This window comes from Marmota marmota, unplaced genomic scaffold (assembly GCF_001458135.2).
Source record: "Marmota marmota marmota unplaced genomic scaffold, marMar, whole genome shotgun sequence".
Taxonomy (NCBI): domain Eukaryota; kingdom Metazoa; phylum Chordata; class Mammalia; order Rodentia; family Sciuridae; genus Marmota; species Marmota marmota.
In genome coordinates, this window is record NW_026000142.1 from 17917081 (window position 1) to 17934856 (window position 17776).

Sequence of the window (17776 nt, forward strand, 5' to 3'; positions counted from 1 at the left end):
AAGAACTTCAATGGTCAGATGAGGGGACACTCCTGAGGCCACGGTACCCCAACAAAGGTGAGGAGCACAAGTTTATAGATGGGTGTAAAACATGAGACAACTAGAGATCCCTTTCTTTGGATCCTATGTTGCAATGCTTAAGACTATGTTTTCTTAGCTTCTGCTAGATGTTTATCTCTCTTAGGCTTGCATCTAAACTGCAGAAACTGGTTTAAGACCAAAGGAAAAAAGCATCATTTTAAAACTCAAGCCACTATGGCTGGTTATCTTATATCCTTTTCACACACTACTATCTTGCTTTCTTAACAAATTCCTCCCTAACACTATGGCACAGGGAGAAAAATGGAATGATCTCATACATATAATTTTTCTTTTCCTTAAAAATCTTTGAGGACTTCAGCACTGTAATCTGACCAAAGAGTAAACTCTGTTAACTACATTTGTATGATATCCACCAGAATTTGGCTGCCTACCTGGCCCCAACTTTTTCTATGTGTCTGTCTGTCTTTTCTTCATCCCCCATCACCCCTCATCTGGTTTTTGAACTAATGGCCCCACTGAAAGCAGAGATGAGAGGACTGCAGCAGGCAGCAGGGGGAGGGAGCAGTGGAGGAAAAGGTATGGGAACCAGAATTGGTTATGGAGAAAATCAAATCAAAGTCATACACACGTATGACCTTCTCAAAATGAACCCAATTGCTATGTATAAGTAATTCTTTAATAAAAGAACAAAATAGAGCTATAATTTAAAAATTATGTAACTTATATACAGTAACAGAGTTCGGAAAATATTAAAGATCTGATTTCATGCACTCAGACCAAGAAAATACAAACTGAAAAATTTTAGTTAATGCAAATTAAAATTTATGGAAATGCTGACAAGTCCCTTAGAGGGAATTTGTAAAACTGTGTTTATTTATGTTTAGTTCTCCCTCACTGACCCAAGTTAATATAAAATGTAATTTATTTTATACAGGATATTGAAAAAATGTTATGTGTGAAAAACAGTCACAAAATAATCAGTATAATTATTAGTAACAAAAACAACAGAGGTACTTGGGCAAGAGGGTTTTTTTCATATAAAACTTCAATAAAATTAAATTATACACAAAGCATAAGCTCCAACTCTCATAGAAATAAAATTTTATTTTAGCATCTACACGTTAGTTTGAGTATAGGGCAGAAAATCTCACTGGAAGTTATATTTGGAGACAGGATATATAAACTCAAGCTCCAATAAAAATCAACACAGCATATCATGCATAATTTAGAATGCTAGGTCAAATAATATTCCACATACATACCACTCCACTGTGGTGGACCTATAGAACAGATTATTATGAGTTAATGGACTTCAAATGATTATACATACTCAAAGAGATACACTGGAAGTCACATGTCTATTTATTTTTATAAATCTGATTATATAATTTTACAAATAAAGTGTCAAGGAGACTTGAGTAAACAGGTTTTACAAAGCATATTTTCAAGACTTTTTTTCATATCTTTGAATATTAACTTACAATTATATACTCTACTTAGAAAAGATGGTAATAAATTGTAAATTTGCCTTTTTACTCTTCCTTTAAAAAGTAAAAAACCTGTCTTACATAAAATCAATCTTTGGTTTCTATAAGTTTCCAGATTGAAAGTCAGGTTCTTGCATATAATAATAAAAAAAATGTATTTCATTTTATTCCCAAAGCATTTTTCTTAATTCCTATGACATTTTTGTAAATTAAATTAAATTTGTAAATTAAATCAAGAAAATGCCTTGCCTAATTCAGTGTTTCTGAAGCGGATAAAAAAAAAGAAAAGCAGTAACAAAAAAACAAACAAACAAATAAAAAACTCAAACCCAATCTAGTTCATATGATCCACTTTTAGTTATAGGTATTCAGGTGAAAGAGAAGCCATGGGTATGGTCAAGTAATGTCAACAGTTACTTTATAAACTTAAAAATCCAAAAGGCTGAGAGATTCTGAGCATTATCAGAATGTATGGCAAGGTGGGTAGTAATAGTGAAGAAAGAATGCTGAGGAACACATGAGGGTTGTCAAGAACTTCCATCATTTGTACACTAGCAGTAACCATGACTGACCAAGAGCATTTTAAAAGAACAGTGGTGTTATGCCCAGGATTTATTTTTAAAGACTGACAGAATTTGGAAATGTAATGAACCTGCAAATAAGATAAATAAACATCATGCTCATTTCAGTCAAATTAGCATCACTTATGAGTATTTATATGGATGTTTCCATGAGAGACTATAAGATGACTGTCATACTGAGAAATTATTTTATTTGCATTTTGCTGAAATAACTGTTAAGACACACCTAAACTATAAGGTGCTTTAAATATCAGATTTTGTAAACTGCTCTCAGGAACCAAAAGACAATTTTGTACTTTATTCAAGAAAGAGTTTGCATTTTAAAATTAATAGAGTGTTTACATTATTTGTATTATGGAAATGCTTACATTATTGGTTAGACAGTGATTATATTTAAAAAAGTACTACTTTTGAATTATAAGAAATACAACTTTAAGGAAGGATTCTTATGTATGTATATAGCTACCTATGATGAAACTGACCAATCTCAAAACATTCACAAGACAAAAAAAAATCCAAGTGCTTATATAGAAATAAAAGTTACCTTGCCTTCGTAGTTCATTTTTAACTGCTTCAACACCTCCTGTTTTTTCAATAAAGTCATATATAACTTTTGATGTTTCTCGGTCTTTAAGTTGTGCCTCTGAGATTCCACACAAATCAAAAAGATTCTTCAATTCTGGATCCAAATTATTCAGCTACAACAGATAACATAACTGCTAACTATGAAAATTAATTCAATTTTTAAAAAATAACCATGATAAAATGGAATACTCATCTGTATTATAATAGTTGTACCCCAAAGACTCTGTATAGTACTCAACACAAATAAGTGTTCAATAAATGTCTGTAGAGTACAATGAAGCTACATAACCAAAGATTATTGACCCCAATCACAAATATTTTTCTTCAAAATAATTTTTCCAAATACTAACTTTTGTTTCTTGGCAGTACTGGGAATTTAATCCCGGAGTGCTAAACTACCAGAGCTTTTCAATTTTTATTTTGAGATAGAGTTTTGCTAAATGCCAAGGGTGGCCTTGAACTTGAAATCCTCCTGCCTTAGCCTACCGAGTCACTGTGATTACTAGAGCATGACACTGTGTCTGGCTCAACACCACAGCTTCACTTTCTTTATCCTCAAAGTACTATAAAATAAGGGATAATAAAAAGTGCCACATCTACACTGGGTTCATTTCTCAGCACCTCATACAAATAAATAAAATAAAGGTCCATTGACAACTAAAAAATATTAAAAAAAAAAAGTGCCACATCTAGATAATTCCACAATTGGATATTCAGAATTCAATTATGCTAATTTCTAGTAATTTAGTACGTATTCCCCTGAATTATCCCTTGGCAAAAATAACTTTCTTCCCTTGGCTTTCAAAGCATAAGTCTTCGCTTATTCAGTAAATAAAGTCCCAGAAGCATAAAGTTTTGTCTTCAAAGACTTGGTCATGAATTAGATAAAACAATACTATAGTTTCAAGGCTCAGTGGTTCAAATACATAAACACAACCACATTCACGAGATAGTAAAATATTAATTAAAAAAATCTAAAAAGGCTGTAACAGTCCTATTTTGAGTAATAATGAATATGGCTTAAAAAGACACTTACATCAAAGCCTGTATTTGGATCCCAGCCAACATGTCCAATATGCCTAAAGTAGAGAATTAAAAATGAAGAGTAGAAAAAAAAATGCATAAAGGGATTGAAAACATAACAAGAATGAAATCAAATGCATCCTTTGAATTTTTGGCCTGCACTGATAGTTCTCATAGACTCAATAGTATTTTGGGAAGACCTATATACCAGGAGTTATGAAAGCAGGATTCCAGCCATGGCAGTGTAACAACTAAACCTTAATATTCTCAAACAATCTCTTTGAGCATCTATTTCTTCAACTGTCATATAAGAATATAAGAATCATGCATATGAGAAGATAGGAGTTTTATAATGAGATAATAAAGTAATGCATATGAAAATGCTTAAAATATGATATATAAATATCAAAGGCTTCTTTTCCCCTCTAGACAATGCCTGCAGGCAATTTCCAAATAATATTTGTAGATCAGAGTGGGAAATCATCTTCATGTTCAACAATTAGTTGAAATACCAAGTTTATCTAATTTTTCTTTTCTGATGGGTGAGAAAGTAAATTAGTTGTAAGATTTACAGGACATATACTGAGGAAGTGTCTTCAAAATCTCCAACAAAATCTACAGCTTTTAAAATACAATGAATGCAAACATCCTGCCCTCCCCCAACCCAGCAAAAGAAAAAAATCAGGATCATCAATGATGAGTAAATCAAAAGTAAAAATAAGAACAAAAAAACTCTTACTGGAAGTTGCTTGGTGTTCCAATATCTGCCTTGGTTAACCTCTTCTTTTTAGCTTTTCCTTTCTTCTTTTCTTTGGTATGGGAGATGTTGTTGACTTGGGTACTATAAAATCTATTTGTTGTGATTTCTGGATTTTTTATATCAACTGTAGCCATAGGTAGATTGGGACCTACAAATAAAGTCAAAATAACATTAAAGAAATATAATTTAACAAAATAATTCTATATAATCATAATTTATAAATTTAAATCTTTTTCTAAAGTAGAATCACTTCATTATTATAAATTAAATTTTAAGCCTGCATATATTGATGTTTTACAAATAAGAAGGTACTGCCTAAATTTCTAAAGCCTATAATTAATTCATAAACACTGTGGCATAGATGCATTATTTCACATCAAACTTCTATTTGTATAACATTAATTCTCAGGAAGAATATAAACTTTTAATTGTGCTAATCACTTATATTTTGCCTATAATAGTTTCATAGTGAACACACTGCTCACTGGTAAGATGGTATACACAAAATAAATAACAAGGATAAAGAAAGTAAAAGAGGTATCTGCTTTGTTTTAAATTTAACAAAGAAGTCTAGTCTTACCACTTTGTTTCAACTTTATTAATCCATGAGGAGAAAAGTACTTATAAAATCATTACTACCAATTTTTCCAAAACTGTCATATTTAAGTCCATTAATATTTTCCCTACCAGTACACATAGAGAGCATAAGTATCAAAAGCATACAGCTCAAAAACCTAAAATGGAAAAATTCTTAAAAACACATATTTTTTGCAAGGATCAACAGTTAAAATACCCTGGGCACTCTTGGATATTATCAGTAGCATTTTTAGGGGTGACACTAAGTGAGGTAGCACAAAGCTTGCCTTATAATTAAAAAACTATATTAATGGAATAATAGTCTGAATGTAATATATTCAATTAAAAACATGAATTTAAGTAAAGGTCAATAAATGTTCCTTAAACATCCCATTTCAATATACAATTCTCTAACAAAATCTAAGATCATTACATTAGTGACAACTTTCAAAATGTATAAACTACTATCACCATTTGTAGAAAAGGAGTTAACATAACACAATAAGGATGGCCTTTCACTGGCATCTGGGAAGTTGCATTTTGAAAACATTACCCCCATTCCCTGAAAGGGTGGGCTCACCATGTCTAAACTTTATGTTAACAAAGTGATCTAGGTTGAATATCTGCTTTCCCCTTTGGAGTCTAGAATCATGGTATGGCAGATGCCTATAGGACCAAACCCCAGTAAAAGCCCTGGGCACTGAGTCTCTATCTAATTGAGCATTTTCTTAGGTAACATTTCACATATCCCAATTCATTGCTAACAGAATGAAGCATATCTCTTGAGACTTCACTGGGAGAACTCTTGGATACTTGTATGAGTTTCCTATGTACTTCATCCCATGTGTTGTCACCTTTGCTAATTTTTATATCTTTAATGAATATCTGCAATAAGTATGACTATATGCGGAGTTCTGTGGGTTCTTCTGGAGAATTACCAGCCATGGGGATAATCTTGGGGATCTCCAAAACAATCATATATAATGGCAAGTAGAAATTTCAAGAAATTATAGGGTAATGCATATCAAGTGATCACTCAATGGCAATTTGACTATAATTTATTAATTATGTTGAAAACCTTGAATGAACTAAATGCAAAGTTGTCTGTAAGAAAAATGTTTACCTACTTGGGTAAATTACATATAACCAATTTTCTCTTTCTCTCAACTCTACTATTTTTTAAAAATGAAATAGAACTTAAAAAATTATAAATGCCATGTGTCCTTATCAGAGAAGGACATGAAAAAATGTATATTTTTAATATCACCAAAACTGAGTTATTTTCCATCAATAGTCAAAACGTATTTATATATAAATAAATAATCTAAAAGTTTTATTTATAATTTCACTTAAAAAAATCCCATGGAATTTGCTGATGTTGGCAAAAGTAAAGCAACTAATACCCAAAAAAGTGGAAGCTACTGAATAAAATAGATAAAAATTATTAAAAGTTTCCTTGGTGTCAAGGAATAATCTGAAAATAATGGCAACCAGAAGCAAAGGATAGGTGAACGATATGGAATGATCTGAAAGGCTGATTAAGTAGTAGACAAGGATTTTCCAAATTGTTCACATATTTCAGCATTTGCTAAAGTTTCACAATATAGGACTCATTGAGAATACCCCAAATTTGAAGGTTAAAGGGTTGAAATGGTGACACAGAGACTTATCTAGTGATCTTTTCTCATTTTTCCCTTTCTGCCTGCTTTTTTTTGATAACTTATCTATACCAACCAGTATCAGCAATACCACAGTAAGAGGCTACAAATTGTTTATTCTCTTATCTTTATATTCAATAGAATCTTTAAGAGTTCACTTAAGACAGACCTGCAAGTATCAGGTACCATCTTTATTCCTACCACTTTTTCTGAAATAGAAATTCAAATAACAACTACAAGGGAAAAACCACTCACCACCAAAAGATAAAAGCAAAAGCTAATCATAATCATTTTTAAGGGAAAAAGATATTTTTGTTTGTTTATATAAAAGTGTTCTGTAATATTATGGATGACCTAAATGGTAATAGAGTAGGATAAAGTTAAATTTGATGGTTTAAATTACTCAAGCTAGTATTTTATTTACTATGAAAATAAGTTAATATTCTTGTGAGCCTGATTTATAGCTTAGTAGCAAAAAGTAACTCAGTGGTCTCAGAAGAAGAACCAAGAATGAAGAGGACAGAACCAATAAAAGTGATGCGTAGAATGAATAACAATGTTTAACTCACACTACAGACAGACTGTGTTTCCCCTCCTCCTGTACCTCAAAAATGAATATATTGTTAAGCATCTGCCAAGCAGTTATAAAGCTTTGGCATAATCTCTTTTGGCGTAATCTCTTTTAATTTCACTAGTACTGGTTAAAATATTATTTAAATAAGTCTACAGAGAAAATTCCAGACTATAGAGATATATAAAATTTAGTATAAATGTGAAATACAGAAAATTGGTTTTTCTGTCTTTCATTTTATTTATGAAAACAAAAGACAAAAGACCAAGTAAACCTGTATGAAGTCACATAACTGGTGACAAAGCAAAGTAGGTGAATGTTGTTATTTCCATTACTTTTTAACTATTTCCCTTCTGTGCAAAAGTCACACTACAAGGAAACTGATCATGTTAACTTTACAAATGTTGCCATACATTATCAATTTATCAAATCTCAACTTGCAATCCAAAAATTCAACATTCATTAAATCTTTACAATAAAAAATTTTGGAATTTAGGAAAATACTTTGTTACATTCAAGAGCTTAGGTACTTCATTATTTCTGCTGATAATAGCTATTTAGAGTGTGATGATATTAGGAAATAAGTTTAAATTGATTCTAAAGCCTAATTATGTTTCAAAAATGATATAAAAAAGAGATAATTTGTATAAGGCACAATCATATTAAAATATAGAGAAGATCTGGTATTAGATATTCAAGCCATTCTAGTAAAATTCAATTATTTCATTTTTGAAGTTAGACTCATCCTAAGATCACCTACCTAAAGTAGTACATAATGGAAGAGCTGGGTTTTTTCCTCTCAAAAAGAATAATCAAATGATAAATCACCTCCTTCTGATTTAGGACAACTGTCACAGGGAAAAGGTTTTTAAATATTCTTGAGAACAGAAGACATTTCTACTTAATTTTAAATCTAAAGAAATAAACAAGTTTCCTTTAATTATATAAAAAGCAGAGACTTATCACCAATGTGAGAGAGTTGAAAAACAGGTGGCCCAGAGGCCTCTGATGTCAAGCAGTCATGATGCTGAGAACAAATCACTGTAAAGTGCATAAGCTAAAATGTCAGATTGGCTAACTGAAGTTAGGCATCAGTGAGGAAGACATGAAATTTCATTTTAGGAATATATGTAACTTCTACTCAAGTGTCTTTTAAATAATTACTCAAAATGATCTGGTAAACAGATCCTCTTAAATGACATTCTGTAACCAAGTTCCCCATGGACACTGCAAGGCATGTTTAAGGTGTCCAGCGCCATCTAGTGGAAGGCACCAAATGCAGTACAGTAGAAGCACTGCTGTGCTGTCAGCAAGACAATCTACTTGCTGAACTGCAAGAATAAGAAAAAAGTATTGAAATATATTACCAATTATTTAGATCATCCTTTATTATACATGTGATAAATTAATACCATATTTTAATATTTTTAAACAAAAAGGTAACAATATTGGCAATACCTGCTGTGTAATTTGACCTCCTACAACATTTGAAAAAAATTTAAAAACCCCTTCATTTAAGAAAAAAGTTGGGTCAGCTCATAGTGGAATAGGGAGGGGGAACATGGGAGGAATAGATGAATTCTAGATAGGAAAGAGGGGAGGGAGGGAAAAGGAGAAGGCAGGGGATTAGCAAGAATGGTGAAATGTGATGGACATCATTATCCAAAGTACATGTATGAAGACATGAATTGTCTGTCAACCTACTTTATATACAACCAGAGATATGAAAAAACTGTGGTAAATATGTGTAATAAGAATTGCAATGCAAAAAAAGTACATGTATAAAGACATGAATTGGTGTGAACATACTTTATATACAAAGATATGAAAAACTGTGCTCTATATGAATAGTAAGGATTGTAATGCATTCTGCTGTCATGCATTAAAAAAAAATCAATTAAAAAAAGAAAAGAAAGAAGTTGGAGACCACTACACCAAAGGGTAAAAGCTATGTATCTAAATATTTAAAACCATGAGCAATTTGAGCAAAATACACTACTAATGAGTGACTCTCTTAGTTGGGATAACAAAATTGTGAGACACCATCACCACATGAAGAACTTTTAAAGTTTATCCATGGAAATTAGATGTCTCTTAACAAATACATTTTGTATATATTGAAAATACTTACATTCTTTAATTATATGATTTGTACAATGTCTACACTTTAAAATCTCAAGTTGCTTTCTCCAAAGTTTTTAGATACCACCACTAAGAAGTCTTCCCCACTATTAATGTATGTTCACCAAATACAAAATAATTAATAAAACCACAGAGGTTAAAATACTGGGCACACAGCAAGAAAAAATTCTAATGCTGCATTAGAAGTTCACAAATGACTCAGCTGTTCTGCTTCCTTTGCTTTTGCCCTATACCAACTGTATATCTTCAGACATTTCCTCCCTTCTCTAGGTCTCCAATCACTTGAGGCAGAATCTTGCTCCAAAATTTTACTAGTTTTGTTACTTTGAGCAAGTTACTTATCTGTGCCTGTTTTTTCATCTATAGGAATTATCTCAGAAGATGCCTGGTGTAAATGTTCATTAAACAGAAGCTGCTATTACTATTGTTGCCATTATCTTCATCATGACAACAAGTATTTATTAAGCACTATGTTAAATACTGTGATTATCTCATTTAAGTCCCAGAGCAGCCCTGTAAGTATTAATATTTCTATGAAACCCATGGTAAACACTACTGAAGGTTGTTAGCCAATAGAAAAATTAATAAGGTAAATAAAAAAATTTAATAATGCAATTTTTAGTTTGTGTTTTTATATCAGGAAAAGAAATTTAAGAACAAAATCAGAAAGCAATTTATTTGCTTAAAAGAGAAACCTCAGGCTGGGGATGTATTTCAGTGATAGAATATTTATCTAGCATGCGTGCAGCCCTGGTTCTAATTCCCAGCACCACAAAAAATAAAATTAACAAATAAAACAAACCTCAATAATCATCCAATAGTCACTATATATTAAAAACTTTGTGTTATCTAAGTTTTTTCTTGAATAACCATTCTAGGTTCTAATGGGAAGTTGTGAGATGCTTTTTAAAAAGCAGCAGCTACATTCTCCACTATAATAAAGGTTCCTTGGAGCAATGGTTTTTCAACTTCACAGGGGTCAGGGATTCCACTTAAATGTGGTAAAAGACATGGTTCCTCTCTTTTCAGAGAAAAGAACATAGACAAATTAATAAAACCACAGAGGTTAAAATTTAGTATATAATTTTAGGGAGGGTTTAAAATCCAGGATGAGAATCTACCCTAAAGGTCTGGGACCATATCTTTTACATCTCTGATATTAAATATTTAAAGAAGCAAACAAATGAATTCATCATATTTCAAGTGTTCATTATCAAAGAGGGCTACAATTGTGTATGCAGGTACAATTATTTATAAACACTTCTTCACAGTAAGTATTCATTTTAAAAGGGGCTTCATGTACCATATAACAAGTGTGAGATCTTTTGAAATAGGGAAAAAAATGATAACTCTTAAAGTAGGATATAAACAAATATAGTAAATGAAATTCAATGCCTTTACAGTAAGTACGGACAATAGTGTACAGTTTCTAAACTTGGCCAATTTGTGGGTATAGAATTAAGTATGAACCACTTTCATCCTATGGATTTCTTCCTTCATGTTAGGAACAAAAACAACAACAAAAAACAAATAATAATACGTTTTCTCTCACCCGCCATTCATTAATTTCCAATAAGAACATAATTAATAGCATTTGATCACAGATACTAAATATCAGAAATCAAATGTAGGGTACCATACAAGAATTAAACTATAATTTAAAATCTTTTTAGTTAATAATTATGAAAGAGCTTACCATTTGGGGGGTCTCGTCTTTTCTCTGTTAGAAAATAAATTACAATATTATTAGACTTGTGTAACACAACATCAATATGAAAAATTAATCCATTAGAACTCTATTCCTAAATAGATGTGCAGATGGCTAAGGAATATTTTTCTGAAGATATTTAAGCAAACATCTAAATAAAGTAAGAAAAGGAATAAGAGAGCCAAAATCGTGAGATGGGAACAGCATGAGGGAACACCATGAAGACTGGACTGGAGAAAGCAAAGAGAATAGTGCAATGAAAAAAGTCAGGAGAGCCAGGGGCTGGACGGTGCAGGATCCCATGGTCCATGATTGAGGACTACAGAATTTAATTCTGTACATGACAGGAAGTTTTGCCCAATAGTAGGGCAAGTGACATCATCCAATCTATGTCTAAAAATTTACTCTGGCTACACTATGGAAGAAACAGCAGAGGGATGGATGAAATAGCAGCAGGGGGACTAGCCAGGGACCTAGGTAGTCCATATGACAAGATGATGGACTGAATTAAGATGGTAATAGAAGTTGAAAGAAATGGTGAGATCCAGGACATATTTTAAGGCAGAGCCCATGGGACTCACTGTTAGAATTATGAGGGATCATGGAAAGCCTGAGTGATAAAAGGGAGCATTTTATAGTGACAGGAAGAGAATCAAATAGAAGAAACATTTCTGAGTGGGAGTGTGGCTAGGATAGGGATATGGATCAAGCACTTTGCTCAGGTAAAAGTGTGGCTATTCTGACACTTGAGTATAAACAGTCTGAGGTTCAGTGAGAGGTAAGAACCAAAAATAAAACTTTAGGAGCCCAAATATAGTTATTTTTCAAAACCATTGTACTACATGAAAGAACAAAGGGGAAAAGAATAGCCAGAGAACTTGGAGCACTGAGAAAGACCAGAAAAAACACTGAAAACCTACTTCTTTGCATTCATATACCTATATACCAGGTTGGTTCAAACACTACTTAGGCTTTAAGAAAACTGAAAAGTGGCTGAAGCATCTTAAATAAATGCAATTTCCACAGATTTACTAAGAATAAATTTTCTGTAATTTTAAGAAAAATGCCCGTAAATATTGATGCAATAAAATAATCAGTTTAAAAGTTACCGCAAACCAAAATCAATAAGAATTAATTGGTTGACAAGTTAAAAATCTTAGCAATGGGAACAGAAATGTATGATATATCTGGTAATCTGATAAAGTTATTTTCTAAAACATTTAAAGTAATTAAGACCTTCTAAGTCAATGAACATCAATCCCCAGTTTCCAAGAATGATGTTATCTCTGCATACAAAGAAGAAATACTACTTAAATTTGTGAATGACACAAATATGGAAATAAAGAGAGAATCATAGAAGTTCAGAATGTTAAGTTCTAAGAAGCAATTACTTAAATATACAATACCATCCTGGCTTGAGAAGTATTAATATGAAAAAAGAGGGAAGTTTGGTTGAACAAAACAGAATAGGAGCTAATGTGAGAAATTTGCTAGAAATATCAGAACAGTGTTCAATCAAACTGAGGGATATTTTAGTATCAGAGTATTAGTGAGACTGCACTGGAGTATTGTGTTCAAGTATGCACCATATTGAGCAAATGACATCAAATCTATCGTGGAATCAAAGCACAGTACTTAGGATGGTAAGTCTATAACGATCATAGGAATATTTCAAGAATCTGGAATTGATTAAACTAAAGAAGAAAAGGTCTGAAGAGAACATGATAGCTTCCAAGGTTAAGTAGCTATTGTGAAGAAAAGAAAATAGACTAATAGATTGCTCAACAAGTTGGACCCCACATGCCTAAGTTCAAGAGAGGTAAAGATGGAGTTAAAACAGCATGTAGGACCATCCAAAGATGACTCAGCTGCTTCCCTAATGTTACTCTTTCTACGATGGAAATACTTTGCCTAAAAGTTGGGGACTATCTACAAGAAAACTCTCGTGTGAAATGAAAGACACCTTTAACTAATCTTACCAATTTCAAAATCAATTATTTTTAACACTTTTTTCCCCTCCTTTGTTTATATCAAAAATGTCATGTTTTGAGTGTAAGTAGCCCTACAGAGACCCTGGCCTAACATCAGAGCATGCCCCTGAAATAGGCAGTGAACCATAACCATTTCCAAAATTGAGGTTACAGTATTATAGTATTAAATTCTTTCTTAGTATAGCAAAAAAACAGTAAATGCTCTTGCCCCCAAAAGCCACAAAAAGCAGCAGGCCCCTAATAATTCTTCCACTGACTCAATGTAAAAAGAATAAGCAGGGCATGGTGGCACACACCTGTAATCTCAACAGCTCCAGAGGCTGAGGCAAGAGGATTGGGAGTTCAAAGCCAGCCTCAGCAAAAGCAAGGTGCTAAGCAACTCAGTGAGACCCTGTCTCTAAATAAAATTAAAAACAGGGCTGGGGATGAGACTCAGTAGTAGAGGGTCCCTGAGTTCACCCGCCCCCACCCCCGCAAAAGCAAATGGCAACAGTGAAGCAACAACTTGGTTCATTTTATTTTCATTTTTACCTCACATTTTTCTTGGAAATAAAACTAAAAAACAATGAAGATAGATAAAATGAAATACATGCTTTTACACTAATGTTTTCCAGATCCAATATGTTCCTTTCTCTTTGTATATTCCTTCTTACTGGTAAAAGATGAATATGATCATCTTCCAAATGACGTTAACATGTACCTCAGGAAGTATGGACTTTTCAATACAATACAATAAGGGTGTAGCTAGTTTTGCGCGAATTTGTTTGTCAGTCTCAACTCCCAAATTATCCTTCTTCTTAAAACTGATCTGCTTAATAGGAAGATGTTGGAGAGGATCATTTTTCCTAACCATCCTTTTCCACTTTACCAGAGCAAGGTCTGGTGCATTTGTCAAAACAACAGTATTACAACCATTAATTTAAAGCTCTATACTGTCCTACATAGTTCTCTAATTCTTTTCTGTGTGTTAAAGGTGTTTCATGTACTAAATTAGATTCCTTACCATTTTATAACATACAACTCTAGGAACAAAAGACAGACAAGGCAATGCTTATAGATCTTGTTTGAATTCTGCTTATTTGATTCTAAGCGTATATAAAATACCTATGGACAAAGTATAAAATACTTTAAGAATGTAAGTTACAATGCCATTGATAATTCAAATTTAGATTCAGTGTGGAACTTTTCAACAAAAAACACTATTTCTTCTGAGGTAGAGATCACCAAACCTTTTTTTCTTCTTTGAAAGGGCTACACAATAAATACTGTAGGCTTTGACAGCCATATATTTTCTGTCCTAACTATTAAACTGTGTTGTAGCAAAAGAGCAGCCACAGACAATATATACATCAATGAACATAGCTGGGTTTTAATAAAGCTATATACACATAAGCCATTAGTTTGCTGGCTCATTTTATGTAAATGCAAAAAATAAAAGAAAAAAAGGAGGGCATTACCAGATTTTCTTTGTCGTCGGCCCAACAAGTCTGTAACTGCTTTTCGGAATTTTTTTGCTTCTTCTTCATTGGCAAAATTAAGAGCAACTTGACAAGTCTAAAGTATTTTTAGCAAAAAGGGTAAACAACAAAATGTAGAAATTTAGCTTTATATAACAAAAAATGATGACTAACATAAATATATTTCTAAAGGAGAAAAAGTTGACTACACTGGTAGACAAGAAAGTTTTTTATGGTTTAAATAAATAAATGAGGCAAAAAGCATGAAAAAGCCAGGTGTAGAGGTGCATGTCTGCATTCCCAGTGACTTGGGAAACTGAGGTAGGAGGATCACAAGTTCGAGGTTGGAGGCCAGCCTGGGCAATATAGAGAGGTCCTAAGCAACTAAGCAAGATCCTATCTCAAAGTTAAAAAAAAAAAAAAAAAGAGAGAGAGAGAGAGAGAAGGTAAATGAAAAGACTATTATGAGAAGTTACCAAACAGACATTCAAATAATAAACTGAATAGTTCATCTTTAGCAAAAAATAAAAAACTGAATTTGATTTTCAATAGGGCTCTATAAATATTTTGGATTAAAAAAGGCAAGTAATGGAAAAATTAAACATGACAATAAAGGAAAATATGACTTACATCTCCAGCAAAGGTATGAAAATATCCTCTAGGACTATTATATACAAAGTTATTGTATAGTTCTTGTTCCCACAATAATTTCCCATCCTAGAAAAAAGTAAAAATTCAAATAAGAGCTATCAAAAAAAAATCTCTAGGAATGAAACAAAGCAGATGATTCATGATAAGGGAATTTTTAGACACACATTACATATAATTGTAATATATTACTAATATACTATTTTATAATTTTTTGTTCTTTCATAATTTCTTAATAACAAAATAGTAAACATTGGATAACATTTCTTTCATGAAACCTACATGTAAAAAAAGTTTAGTTCAATATGCTAATATATAATTTCACACTGATCAGGCACTTCCTAATACAGTTACTTGGACAAAAAGAAAACAGAATAATTCTCAGATCAATGTTAGAGAGAAGAAATAGGATATGCAAGGCACAGTTCCATTAACAATATTCAGGCTGTGTGCTATCAAATATTACAGAAATGTTCATATTCTTTTCTTCAGTTTTACAGATGTGGGAGGGTCAAATATACCTTCTCTGTACTGTTTATTAACAATATTTGAATTCTTAACTTTTGCAGAGTGACCTATTGATGAAGTACCAATATAAGTAGTATCAATCATACTGCAATACTGCAGAAAGAGACTGGTGACTAAATCACATTAAGGTTAACCTATAGATAAAAAAAATGTTTAACCTTCTTAACAAGGTGGCTAATTGTGTGTTCAGCCATAGTTATCTCCAATAGTAAATATGAGGTTGGAAAAACAATAATCATTGCCCCATACTAAAATGTAAGGTTCCACCTACACCATAAATTTAAAATATTTAAAATACACTGTACACACATGAACACTATCATGGAATTCCTTTCTTCTTCATATTACTCCATTTCTAAATAGTGTTTCACATTGATGATGAAAAATTATCAAAGTACTGAGGTTTTTTTTTTCAAACTATGGATACATTCCCATCTTTCAGAATCACTGCAGAGATGTTAAAAGGTTTGCTTGTCATCTATTTGATATCAGTGTCCAGTTTAGTGAAAGTTTCAGATTTTTGTAAGTAAAATCCCATTAAATCTATTGTCACATATAACTGTTAACCATGGAAATTTACCTACAGAAAGATGTTAAAAGATGTAATGTAGACTTCACTTTAGCAAAATGATAATTACTTTTCTGGCAGCCATAAGAGATGAATACCTGACAAATCTATGGTGTCAAATCTATGACAATATAGACTTGTAACCTGAGAGTGAAAAACATAAAACCATAAAAATCTGAATATAGAAACACAAGGAAAAATGGGTAGAAAATATTTTTTAGATTGTATAAATAATGCTTAAAGCAGTGCAGAAATAGCAGTACATACAAAACTGAAATAATAATCAATTGTTCCCTGAAAGGACTATGGATACTAGTCTGTGATGCACAAGGTAGAATGAAAGAGTACCACTAGAAAGAGAGACTGCACCAAGATCAAAAGGCATAATTAGAAAAAAACAGTATCATTAATGTATGGTGACAATGAAGAGGTAAAATAGGAAACTACAATATTTTCCCCTTAACCAGAGGGATGCATGAGAAGATATTCCATGGATGCCCGAAACCCTGTATAGTACTAAACCTTATGTTTGTTCTTATATATACATACTTATGATAATTTTTAAAAGTTTTTATTTGTTCTATTTAGTTATACATGACAGTAGAATGTATTCTGACATATTATATACATGTGGAGTATAACTTCCGTGGCTGTACATGATGTGGAGTTACATTGGTTGTGTATTCATATATGAACACAGGAAAGTTATGTCTGATTCATTCTACTGTCTTTCATATTCCCGTCCCCACCCCCTTCCCTTCATTCCCCTTTGTTTCATCCAAAGTACTTATTATAATGATAAAATTTAACTTATAAATTAGGAACGTAAAAGATAAACAATATAACTAATAATAAAATTGAATAAATATAAAATACTATGATAAAGATTACCTAAAACTTATAAATTGTTTATTTCAGTAATTTCCCAGTTAATATTTTGGAAACATAGTTGATTACAGGTATGTGTAACCATGGAAACAAAAAACTTGGATAGGAGGGAACTACAGTATTCATTTTTGCCTTAGGATCTGTTCCCATTTGATCCCAATGTCCATACTTCATATCTAAAACAAAACTCCACTCTTTGAATATTATTTTAAGTGCAATTTAATATTACACCAAGATAAAAAATAAATCATCTATATTAAATCATAATTAGGCAGAAACCTAATCACATACAGTTTAAAGTGAAAGCAAAATAAAACCAACCTTAATGTCAAATATTCTTAAAAAATAAGATCTTTGTGGATTGTCCTTAACAAGACAAGCAACACCACTGCACTTCTTTGACCACATACAGTTCCGATCTGCTGCATATAATTGTACCACTGCTGAAGACATAGTCTGCAAAACATAAATTTTAAAGCCATTAGTTTCAAATAACAATCAGATGACCAGATAGACCCTGTTAATAATGTATCTTATATACAACCTCATGAAAGACACCAAAC

The 17776-nt window shown here is 32.0% G+C and overlaps 1 protein-coding gene across 2 annotated transcripts in view; it reads right to left on the reverse strand.

Annotated features, from left to right (window-relative positions):
- Nucleotides 1-17776, reverse strand: part of Wasl (WASP like actin nucleation promoting factor) — a 77214-nt gene that overhangs the window by 19715 nt on the left and 39723 nt on the right. Inside the window, exons 2-9 of one of the 2 annotated variants that reach the window (XM_048786053.1) lie at nucleotides 17535-17669; nucleotides 15212-15298; nucleotides 14582-14678; nucleotides 11122-11145; nucleotides 4458-4626; nucleotides 3732-3774; nucleotides 2655-2808; nucleotides 1305-1322 (exon numbers count right to left, since the gene is read on the reverse strand). In XM_048786053.1, the coding sequence (XP_048642010.1) occupies nucleotides 1305-1322; nucleotides 2655-2808; nucleotides 3732-3774; nucleotides 4458-4626; nucleotides 11122-11145; nucleotides 14582-14678; nucleotides 15212-15298; nucleotides 17535-17669 (727 nt within the window). The remainder of the gene's footprint in view (nucleotides 1-1304; nucleotides 1323-2654; nucleotides 2809-3731; nucleotides 3775-4457; nucleotides 4627-11121; nucleotides 11146-14581; nucleotides 14679-15211; nucleotides 15299-17534; nucleotides 17670-17776) is intronic. The other variant, XM_015488290.2, reaches the window with a different exon arrangement.